The sequence below is a fragment of the Pyrgilauda ruficollis genome, unplaced genomic scaffold, assembly GCF_017590135.1.
Source record: "Pyrgilauda ruficollis isolate IOZ18807 unplaced genomic scaffold, ASM1759013v1 scaffold124, whole genome shotgun sequence".
Taxonomy (NCBI): Eukaryota; Metazoa; Chordata; class Aves; order Passeriformes; family Passeridae; genus Pyrgilauda; species Pyrgilauda ruficollis.
Window position 1 is genome coordinate 533,495 of NW_024510766.1, and position 12,107 is coordinate 545,601.

Sequence of the window (12,107 nt, forward strand, 5' to 3'; positions counted from 1 at the left end):
TTCTGTATACAGAATTTGAGTGACAATTTACAGAGCTGAAACTGGCTCAGTTGGTGCTGATAATGCCAAGGGTGGGTTTGATTCCTGTATGAGCCATTCACTTGAGAGTTTGGCTTAAGAATTCTTGTGGGTCACTTCCAAATCAGAATATTCTGTGATTAGAGACTGTAACTAGTGGAATGTCAAGTATTTTATTCTCACAAGACACTCTGTCCTCTCAAGCACAGAAATTGAACTAAAACACCTGGAATATTTTTTGCATGTTAAGTCAGATATAATTGTTACTAAAATAAGCAAGTGCAAATTGTTTGCAGCAATGAAAAGAACTACCCTGTTGGGCAGGAAGTGGCATTTATTCTTGCTTGTTATTATGATGGAAAGATTTGATATTCCTGGTGACTATGAAGATTAAACCAGAGATTTATGTTAATGCAAAGGATTAAAAGAATTTTAATAACACTTATAAAGATGCAAATGTTCGCCTGCATTTTATCTTTTTGCAGATGAACGTGCCATAAGGGAAATATTGAAGGGGGAGAACACATCCTCGCTCTGAATTGCAACATCTGGTTTAATACTGCTCTCACATGGTCATTAGGTATTAGTTGTTTTCACCAGTGTCTTTATGAACAGTGTAAGTTTGATCAGACTTTTTCTCCCTGACTAACTTAAGAATATCAGGAAACAGTGATCAACATCCACCTTCAAACACATGGGGCCTGTGAATGGCTTCATGCCTTGCACATTTCAACAAACTGTAAATATTGCTCAGTGTATGTTCCTTCTTGCTACTCCATCACTTAAAGATTTATTTTCTGAACAGTAAAGAGCTTGAAATACTGTCTGCACTTTAGAATTGCCAGCTGTGCTCCCCTCATTTCAAACACACTGTCCCCCAAGTGCAAACACAGGCCACACCAGCCTGGAAAATTCTGTGCTTTATTTGGGGGCCCTGACATATTATACATATATCTACATACATTTCATATGGAGAAATTATAGAAAAAAATATGATTTGAAAAAGGAGGCAATTAAGGTGAAGGTGTAAACATCTGTCTATATTCCGGTTTGCATTTTTCCCTGCTCTTCAACCAATTGTTTGCTAACAGGTAAGTATATATAAACAGATGCCACCTGGATTTGTCACACAATTCAACTGATGTGACTGTGGAAATATCCAGGCCCTCAAATTAATATAAATCTTCAAAAGGTTTTGAGTAGTTGAACATCAAGTAATCCATATAGTAAAAGTCATAGCTTTGTTGTCGTTGAGAAGGAGAAAGCTGTGCAAAATACTGCTGTGTAATTTTAGTGGTAGTTCTTTCTTCATTAGAGTGACGATCTTTAAACTTGGGGAAAGTTAAATTTTGTGGAGCACCAATTAAGTGCAAGAAAAAGTTTGCATCTTCTTCCATACTTTCAAATTTCCCAACGAAGTCGTAGTCTATTAAACACGGGCTGCAAAGCCTGTTGACGTGATCCCAGTGTATATCCATACCCACTGGCCTGTGTACATCCAGCAGATATTGAATGAACTCTTTAAACTTGACTCCAGAGCCTGTCCTTAGTGCTTCTTTGGTGGCATTGACACGGTATCTGGAAATGATGGCTTTCCCAAAGACCGGGTGGTAGTAGTTGTTTGGATGTTCAAACTTGTCCCGAAAGGCAGACACCAGCTTTTCAAAGGGCTCACGAATAAACAGCATTTTTGTGTAAGTGCTGAGCCTGTGGTAAATGCCCTTGTGGTCAAAGCCATCCAGGCGTTTCAGGTAGTTTCCGTAGTGCACGGTGTTGTGCTGGATGTCCTTTGTGGAGGAGGCCAGCCCGTTCAGCACCATGAGCACCCGCTTCCAGTTAGAGCAGCCGGCTTTGGGCACTTCACAGTACAAAACTCTGTATTTATCCTCTACAAATATTCTAGACACATGATAAGGAGTGATTATTCTTCTGTTATTACTCTTGTATTTTGAACAAGTTTCCCTCATAATCCGCTTCCTTTCTCCTTGGATCTGATAGAGACTTTTCCACTTGCTGTTGTTTCTATCCTCATATTTAAGTGTGGGCAGGTTGAGAATGGAGCTGTTCATGGAAATCAGAATTGGGCTCTTTTTAATTATAAACCTCCTCCTGCGTTTATGGAGCTTGATGGAATTAATTTCTTCACCTTTCTGTTGATCTTTCATAGCAAACATGATGCTGCTTTGCCTTCTGTCGGTGCTTTGAAGCTTGGTGGGCACACTTTCAGATGGCTCTAATGAATTGCTCTGCTTAACTGTTGCTGCTCTGTCTGCAGTATTTTTTCTTAATCTTCTATCCTGGTTATTGCTGGAAACACAGTCCTGCTGAGAAAATAGATTAAAGATATCAGTAAATGAGAGATTGTTACTGCTTACAGCTTGCACCACTTCACGTGGATCTTTGGTAACTTTTAGAACTGTACAACAAAATGTGTTGTCACAAACTCTCAGCACTGCACTGTGGTATGGGCTCTTCTCTTGTCCCCTTGTTCTGTGCTTACGTGAAACTCAAAGGCAGAGATGAACCTGATCTAAATTTCCAGTAAATTCTAGTTCCTGTTTGGATTTACCTGCATTACTGTATTTTAGGTGGTGTACCCAGACCTTGACAAATAGTTTTGTCTTAGATGTTGTTGAAATTTCACAAAATGGTATCTGAATATTTTGAGGACTTGCTTACTTATTCCAGACTACCCCTGTTGCCACACAAACGGATGGGTTTGTTTGTTTGTTTGTTTGGGTTGTGTGTTTCCCACCACCACCCCCACATCAGTAATTTATCTTTGCAGTGAGGGCAGATTGGCACAGAGTGTAGCCCAACAGGGGAGGGAGGGGGGTTTGTAGAGTTTGCAAGATGGAATGAGATGTGAGTGTGGGCAGCGGGAAACAGGAAGGATGTCAGTGAGAATGCAGAGGTTTGGCACACAAGAAGTGGCTTTGGTGAGGACAGCATGAAGGGAGGCTGGAGTGAGGTGAGCCTGGGGGCAGAGCAATGGAGACCATGAGAAGCAGTGAGAGGTAGGAATGAAGCTGTGCCTGGGATTAGGTCAGCAAAAACTAAGTGGAGCAGGTCTATGGGTGAGGCTTTCTGGGACTTGCTCTTTTCCATTGGGGGATCTCTCTGTTAATATCTCCTGCATACAGCCCATTACTTCCTGCTTTTCAAAGTAGCTGAATTAAAACTTTTCTATGCCTCTAAGATTAAAACTATGTTCTGCTCACTGTTTAGCTATGTGTCATCCCCATTTCAAGGTCACCTGGATCAGAGTAGCATATGAGCTACCATGGAGTATTTCAACAGAGGAGCATATGTAGTTGCAGAATGTTTATTGCTGACCCAAAATACTTAGTTAGAGGCCTTACAATTTTAGATTTAATTTTTTGATTTTCAGTGTTTCCCCAATAGTATTTAAAACTGGCTTAAAAATAAGATACTGGTTGAATTTTAAGGTGTACAATTGGGGATTAGAAGGGTCATGCTCTTTCAGGGTCCTCTTTAAGATTAGATCTTAATCAATTTTACAAGTCTTTGTTGTCTGAAAAAAAGCAATGCAATAGGTGACAAACTTGTTCTGTCATGGAGGTTTTATCTTGTCACATTCTTGTTAAAGGTCAGAGAATAAAAAAGTCTCAGAAAAGAAATTCAGGATTCATTATAAAAAACATTGGTGACAAAAACCCCAAAAAAATCAAAATGTATTTTGTAGGTGACTTGCTTATATTGAGAATTACCATACAAAACTTGAATACAACAGATCAGTATTAAACACAAGTTTTAGGGCAGTTGCAGAATTCAGGTTGGATGCTCTGGTAGCAAAGGTGGTGTGCAGCCTGGGAAACCAACTGATAATTTGTTATGCAAAACACTATTCAGCTGTTGGGAGTGATTGTTGTACTCTCACCTTCAGAGGTTGTTTCTGTAGTCAGAAATGAGTTTGTCTTTGTAAATACCAGATGTATTTCTAAGTATTACCCTTTACAAGACTGGCTGTAATTCAATCCTATTTACTCATGACATGGCTGATATTTAAAGGTTATCAAATTCAGGCTTCCTACAATTCTGCACCTTTAATGATGCTGATGATGACCCTGGAGCTTTTGGGCAACTTGAATGCCTTCTGTCAGTGCAACCCTCGATGCAGAAGGTCGGGCAGGAGCTGCAGAGGAGCTGTCAATCCCTGTCACCTGCCTGAGCAGGGGATGGCACCTGGGCACGGCTGGGCACGGCTGGGCACGGCTGCTCCTCTGCACAGTTTGCTTTTGTTCTTTAACTGTGGGCGAGAGGCAGCCTGGCTGCCACTAGATGGGGGAATTTCACCAGAATTTTTCTTGAGCCTGTTTTTAAGTACCTCTAAAGGCCTTCATTTGAACAGTGAGATTTCATACAGATATTAATATATGCAAGGTTTACAGTATCTTTTAGCAATATCCAGTCTAGGAAAAAACCTCATAAAACTGAAGTTGCATAGCTTATCAAATTCCTATTTTAACAGGGAAATTTGCATTTTCATGGCTAAGTTTTTGATGCATCTTTCCTTTTCCAGTGCTCCATCTCTGGTGTAGTGGCCTTATCTGAGCCATCTCTATCTGTACTCCATACTCAGAATATGGGTACAATTTTATTCATGTACTTCTGAAAACTTACTTTTTTTGGTTGCTGGAATCCCATGTTATATTTTATCCCTAAACAAAGAAAGAAAGTAAAGTAATTATTTAGAAATAAAAAACATCAGTTTCTTCTTCTAGACCGATACAGCCAGTGTTGTTAAAGCAATGACAAATAGACCAATGGTGAATCATAATTAATGTATATTTCATAGTAACAATAATCCTTGAAATGCCTCTTTATGTATAGATGTCATAAAAATTGTGAAATGGAGTGAAAGACTCTACGACTTTCACCCTTTTACAAATGGGGAAACTGAGATGAACAAAACTGGAACAAAAGTGATTGCTTAACCTCAGTTAAAAGGCCAGTAGCAGAACAAGAATCAGCTGAAGGTTGTGATTCAGCTTAGAGATCTAAAACAAAAAAAAAAAAAAAGCTGTCCTGTGTGTATTTATCAAACCTGTATGGCTTGTACCCTGGAACCTTTGATAGGGCAGAATTAACCCTAATAACAGCTTGCATGAGTACTCTGCTGTAAAGGCAACATGCAGTGGAGTCATGTGTAAGTGAAGTAATATTTGCACACTTTTGGAGAGGCAAACAACACAGAATCATATTTTCTCTAATCTTCTGACTTCTACAGTGATATTTACCTGAAAATAGAATAATAAAGATGTGAAAATCCGAGATGGCAGCTTCAGCTGATGTGTAGAGTTTCTTTCATGACCATAACCTTTGTTAGGTATAACTTAATAATACAGAAATGGATAATGGAAACACTACTGAATTATGACATTTGTTTGGGGCTTTTCAACTGCTAGAACTGTTGTCATCACTGTCAATGTTGCTTGAAGACTTCAGTTTAATAAGTCTGCATGATGAATCCACAGCCTTTTGGACAAGGACAATTACAGCTAAAGGTCTTGCACAGCATTAAGTGAAGGCTCAGTCAGCCCCATCAGGTTGATTTTCATAGCATCAGGAAAGCTCTCAGAAACACCTTGCATGATAGTTCACATTGTGACTTGCTTCAGTGAAGGTAGCAAGTCCAGCCTAGATGATCAGTCATGCTTTATTTTTGAAATCAGATCTACAAATTTTCATAGTAGAGTCTAAATAAAATTGCTCTGATTATTTCTGTACTCCAAGAGCTCCTCTAAGAGTGTTCACGATGCTTTTGGCTTATGTTGGAGCTTTAACTGCACTTCTGCAATTTGTTAGCAATGAACTCAAGGTTGTGTGGGATATTGTGATTCTGTGCCTATTACAAGCATATTGTTTTTACTTCATCACAAATAAGCTCTAGACACCTTACAGAAGGAGTCTTAAGGCTTCTCCTAGCTGCTTCTCAAAAATGTTCAGCTGCAAATTAAAGTCAGAAGGTGTCTACTAAAGAGAAATAGAGCTTGTAGCATTTCTGTGTAGCATTCCTGTGTGTGTTCTGGAGACCTGAGGCTGATTGTGCTGTACCAGGCTTTAGGAGATGCTCCTGAGCTGTTCTCCAGTTCCTGATGCAATCAGCTAAAGAACCACTTTTATTCTACTCCTGTATAATGTGTTACAGAGCAAGGCAGGGAAGGAACCTGCTGTCCAAAAACCCCAGCAAAACCTGAGCACCAGCACTTTGAAACAACTGATAGTAAAGCATGCTGATCTGTTTATACCATGAAAATGTTGTATTTGTCAGTAAATGTAGCTGCTTCTTTTTTGCTAACCCTAAGGGCCTAATTTTAAGCTGTTTGAGCTGCTTGGCCTTTGCTCTAAGGCAACATTAATACAGCTACTTGGAGTAGTTACTTACAAAATGGGGATGTGTTCCCTTTCCAAAAGTATTTTGAGCTTTTTACAGTTGAAAACTTAAATAGGTGAGGAAAGACTTTTGATCACTTATCAAAAAACTAGGGAAGTACTTCAGATGGAATCAGTTACAAATACTGAGCATTTGTTGGGTCCATTATAATGTAACTTTGGGTTAGTTTTCTTCAGTTGTGATCATTTGCTCTGACTTAAAGCAAGCGCTGGTACCTTGTAGCAAACCCACACACTTTCTGTAATTACCTCTTAAACTTGGTGCCACAACTAATAATTATTAATAAAACCCCACAAAAGTGCAAACAGCAGGTATGAGACCTAACTATTTTGTGGTTATGATTGTGTTTTCGAAGTAGTATTTAATAAAGATAACTTATTTGAGAGATTAATATTTTGTACTGATATGCTTTGCTTTGAAAAATGAATAATAAATGCCAGGAGGAGATGAGTAACCATTTAAAAAGATGGTTATTCATTTACTGGCTTTAATATGTAATCAGAACAATAATTCCTGCTTAATATAAATGTTTGGTGAAGCACTTGCCAATCTCTTTGATGTTTTCTGAATTTGTGACATCTAAATTTGGCTTCTTTTAGTTGTCTTTCTCATGATACAATCTGTCACTTTAGATTTAAATCTACATGATAAAAACGTCTTAAGTGCAGTGAAGTCAGGGAAGTTATATTGCACAAATCTATTACACTAATCAAAATCTAAATTTATTGTTATGTTTCACCTTTACTATCCATATTTTTTACCAGGTCTTTGACATGATTGCCAAAAGGGTAATATTTTTGGTCATAAATAAACCACTGGTGTCTGGTACATGCAGTTGAAGGCAGTGATCAATAACTCTTAGGTGCCAGATGCGATGAGGCCAACACCTCACTGTGCCCAAACACAGAGGGAATAGCAGAGACAGACTCATTCTCTATGTACACATTGTTTATGTTGGTTTTCATGGCGTTCTTTTCCACTTGTGGGACCATGATTTTCCAGGCTTGAGCCTGGCCTGTGTTCTATCCGGTCCTACCACACAGTGAAACCCACTGTGAGCTATTCTTTATTTTCTTTTCCAAATGCGACTAGCAACACAATAAAATGGCTTTCATCTTCCTTGTGTACTACTGTATAGTTTTATCATTCTGCCTTCTCCTCTGTCTCTGCTTCAAGACCTAATTTCGGTTTGCCTCTGGTGTTTTGCTCTGGTTTGAGACTCAACTACAGCTGAAGTATTTTTTAATAAAAATGATAACTTCAAGTCTGCATCTGCAACTCATCCCTTACAGGGCTTCTGTGCACAGAGTGCTCTTGTTTGCTCCATTCAAATAGATTTGTGAAATTTACTCTGCAATGGATCTTATGGCATTTCAGGAACATCTGTGTCAAGTGTCCTATCCAAATACGCCCCAGTCTTAGGTCTTTTCTCAGAGACAGCAATGTGTACTTAATTGCAGAATGATTAATAGAGTAGTTCTCAAAAATCTGATAAACATGAGAAAAATTTAGCTGGAAGATTCTCCCAAAAATACTATCAGAAAATAAGGATCGTTTTTATCTTTTTTTTTTTTTTTAATTTAAACTTAACTCAGCTTGTAGGGTATAAAACACCTGCCCAAATCTGATCCTAACTTACTCTGGTGTCCAGGTGTTTGTATCTTTGAATTAAATGACTCAGTAAAGAAATTTAGTTAAAGATTGCTACCATAATAAATTATTTGGTTTTACATCTATTAAAAATATAGATGTAGTATACACATCTGGAAAACTGTTGAAATATATAAACCTCTAAAATAAAAGCATTTTCTGCAAAAATTAAGGTCTAATTAGAACAGACTTTATATGTGTGCCTGTTTTAACTATGTGCTATAAATCCTTTTTCTAACATAAACTTACAATTTGATTTGGAAAAATGTTTTCAAAGTTCCATCTAAGCTACACACAACATCTCATTTTAGTACAGATGGAATTAATGAGGCCAAGTAAAGAAGGCTTAGCAAAGCAGCAGCACATTTTAAATTGTACATCAGGAAAGAAGCCAACCTGTGCAGTGAATTTAAGTAATCTTATCTCTCTGAGTCCCCAGCGAGGCTGCAAGTGCGTGGTGTCACTTCCCACACATGGCAATTCCTGCCTGGGGGTGCTGGGGGTAAAAGGGACATGTCCAGCCCTTGGCAGACAGGTTTGGTGCTGATTTCCTTTGCACTGGGGGAAATGGTGGAATGTTTCTGGGGCAGTCTCCAAACCAGGCCTTGGGAGCTCTAAGTAGCTAATCTTGGCTCTTTGAGTAAAGAGCTTCTTTCCCCCTCCCGCCCCTATTTTTGGAAGACTTAAGAAGTTCTGCAAGCTGGTGAGGTTTGGGGTTTTTTAGTCTCTTTGAGCTTTCTTTCATGTGTGAGTTCCTTTGTAACTCAGGTAACACATTTGTCCTGAATTCTGAGCTTTTTGTTTAAATCCTACCATTGTCAAGCATACAAGTTCTAATAGTTTCAATATTATTTGAGGAATTTTGGACTCTGACTGATGGCTTATTCTTAAGCAGTTGTGGTGAAGTAGAACACTTCCCAGAAAGAGAGCCTCATTTCCCCCTCTCCTGTGCTAACACACCATTGCTTTCCATTGTTCTTGTGTTTTTTTTCCTGTCCAAGCCAGCTTCAGAGATGCAGACATTGGATCTGGGTGAAACTGTGGGTGTCATTTCCAAAGCAGGGAATCTGGGGTTCCTCCATCCCACAGGCAGCATGCAATGCACCCTTGTGCTGCTGCATCTGTGTCAGGGGGTGCTTGGGATGGCAGCAGCTTGTGTGCACTTCACTTGATTAAAACGCGATTACTCTGGCTTTTTGTAACTGAAATGACTTTCCATCTTAATGAAGCAAGGGAGTCTCTGGACAGAAGTACTGTATGCAGGGAAAGCAATGCAATTCTGAAGGGCATAGCCTGGAAATAATTAAAAACATTCAGTTCATCCATCAGTTTGAACAAGAAAAAATTACAAATCGGGGAGCCAAAGCAGAGATCAGTACACACATTAAGTGACTTTTAATATTTGCCTCTTGAGGACTTTCATACTGCCAAAGAAGTTGGTATTCCCAGTTGATTTATGCACCAGTAGCTGTGCTGGAACCAGCAAACCTGCACAGAGCTGTTCTGAAGCACAGTCCTGAGCCATGGTGTCACTGCTTCCCTCCTGATCCCCCATGAACTCCCTCCTGCCCATGGCGCTGTGTCCCCCTTGGCCACCCTTCACACATGGCTGGCCTTCCTTTCCCAGGAGGGGAATCCTGGAGTAAAGATCAGGTGTGCAGCTGGTACCACTGTTTGGAGATGCAGCTCCCACCTGAGGAAGGTGTTTGTGCCTACACAGCGTTTCTCAGACAAAATACCCAGACTATCTCCCTGCTGTTGTTTCCTCCTATCTTGTTTGACACTGACCAAATGCCAGACACCCACAGAAGTCACTCACTCATGCTCCCCTGCCACAGCTAGGGAGAGGAGAGGGGAAAAATGACTGAAAGGTTCGTGAGTTGATATTAGAAGGGGAGAAAACACTCTGAGGGCAAAACAGGCTAAATTTAGAGATGCCAAGTGAATTTTATTACCAACAAAGTCAGAGGAGGATTATGAGAATTAAAATAAGCCCTTAAAAACACCTTTTCTCCCCCCAACCCCTCCCTCCTTCCCACCAACAGCTCAGTGAGACAGGGCAGGGGGTTTGGTCAGCTCATCACCCGAGATTTCCAGTGCTCAGGGAGGGGAGTCCTTCCTCTGTGAGGCCGTGGGCTCCCTCCCACGAGAGATAATTCTTTGAGAACTTCTCCAGCTTGGCTCCACTCTCACGGGCAGCAGCTCTCTGTGACTGCTGCAGCCTGAGTCCCTCCTGGGCACGCAGCCCTCCCAGACCTGCTGTGCTTGGGGCTCTCCTTCCAGGGGTGCAGCGCTCCAAGGACAGGCTGCTCCAGCTGGCAGCAGGGCCCTCTCTGTCCCCTGGGTCTCCCACCGGGTCACAGCCCCTCCAGGGATGCACTGCTCTGGGGTGGGCACCTCCCCAGGGGCCGGATCTCTGCATCCCCCATGGATTCCCACAGGCTGCAGAGGACACAGCTGCCTCACCATGATCTCACCGTGGCCTGCAGAGGAATCTCAGCTCTGGCCCCTGGAGACCCTCCTGCCCCTCCTTCCCCACTGACCTTGGCGTGTCCATTGTTGTTCCCCTCACATGTTCTCACCTCCTCCTCTCCTCTAGCTGCAATTAACAATGCCCCTCTTTGTTCTGATTTTCTTAAACATGTTTTCCCAGAGGCATTTCCATCTCTCTCATTTGCCTTGGCCAGCAGCAGGCCTGTCCTCAGAGCCATCAGGGACTGGCTGTGCTGGACATGGTGGAAGCTTCCAGCAGCTTCTCACAGAAGTCACCTCCATGGTCCCTCTGCTACCAAGAGCCAGGCCACGCAAAACCAGCACAGCCCCTCATAAAGGCTTTGTACCTCCTGCCTGTTTGCTGTACATATTTTTGTGTTGTGCACTAGTCAGAAATACCATCTCTTGAAGCTACTGTTTATTTTTTTATTATTCTCAACATAGCCTCATGTGAGAAATAATTGTTTTGATATGGGTTGCCTCGCAAATTTTTTATTTGTCAAAGTGAAAGCAGATGAGAGGCAGAAACAGAAACAGTAGCATTTTAAAGAAATAAATTCCTTTTGAATTGAAACCCAAATAAAGTGTTGCTGTGTCATTCTGGTAAGTCCCACTACCTACACAGCTGACATTGGTAGCTGAGTATTGTCTGAATCTGTGGTGTTACTTTTGTCCAGAAAATTCTACATTTGCATCTAGAGTTTGCAATGGGGCTGTGAACTGCCCTCTGCTCTGTTTTTGAGATTGGAAGCTGACTGAGGAAAATATTCTTTTATTAACTGGGATTTGGAAACCCTGGTACTTCTTTGACTTGCAACACACTAAGAGAACAGATATACAAACTCTTTGAGAAAAACACACACTAGTGTGCTTTTTTCAGAATGGTCTTATATTTTAATATAAACTGAATCCATCTTCTTGACTAAATAATGATGGAACTTAGGCTTGCTCTGTTTCCATGATACCCATGATAAAGGAAAGGGCATGGCACATTTATATTGGAGGCTTAATTGAAAGAATAGGAGGAGCTGTTTGTGAATTCGTTATGAGGAATGTACAGCTTCGTGTTTACTTTGTCTTCTTTGCTATCTAGCCATACTAATTGGAACTTGCCATTTTCTGACTTAATTTATATTCGATAAGAATTCTATAAAGAAAACAGAAAAGTCAGGTCTGTGTTATTGCATTCCCCATTCCTTCTTTGGACCTGTCCCTGGGAATACTGTTAATTAACATCATTAGCTTTCAGGCACTGTCAGCAGTTACTTGCAATTTCTACTTAATACCTTTCAGTTATTCTTCATTCTCATATTTAATATTTGCATATTGCCTTCGTAGCATGACTTTGGCAAGGACATTACACTTTTCCAAATTTATTAAAAAGTAAAAGCTAAAGTTTAAAATCTAGCACTGCATTTATATTTAGTAGCCTGTAGAACTATTCAGGTAACCGGAGGAATTTCAATGAATTTCAAGCAAGCACTTCTTGTAATTTGACTTCATGTAGCTGGTTAGAATAGCTCATCCA

The 12,107-nt window shown here is 40.5% G+C and overlaps 1 protein-coding gene across 1 annotated transcript in view; it reads right to left on the reverse strand.

Moving 5' to 3' along the window:
* Window positions 1-1,190: 1,190 nt before the first annotated feature.
* CHST8 (carbohydrate sulfotransferase 8) overlaps window positions 1,191-12,107 on the reverse strand; it is a 138,309-nt gene continuing 127,392 nt past the window's right edge. The window contains exons 2-3 of the mRNA XM_041490576.1: window positions 4,663-4,700; window positions 1,191-2,339 (exon numbers count right to left, since the gene is read on the reverse strand). Of these exons, the coding sequence (XP_041346510.1) occupies window positions 1,191-2,339; window positions 4,663-4,700 (1,187 nt within the window). The remainder of the gene's footprint in view (window positions 2,340-4,662; window positions 4,701-12,107) is intronic.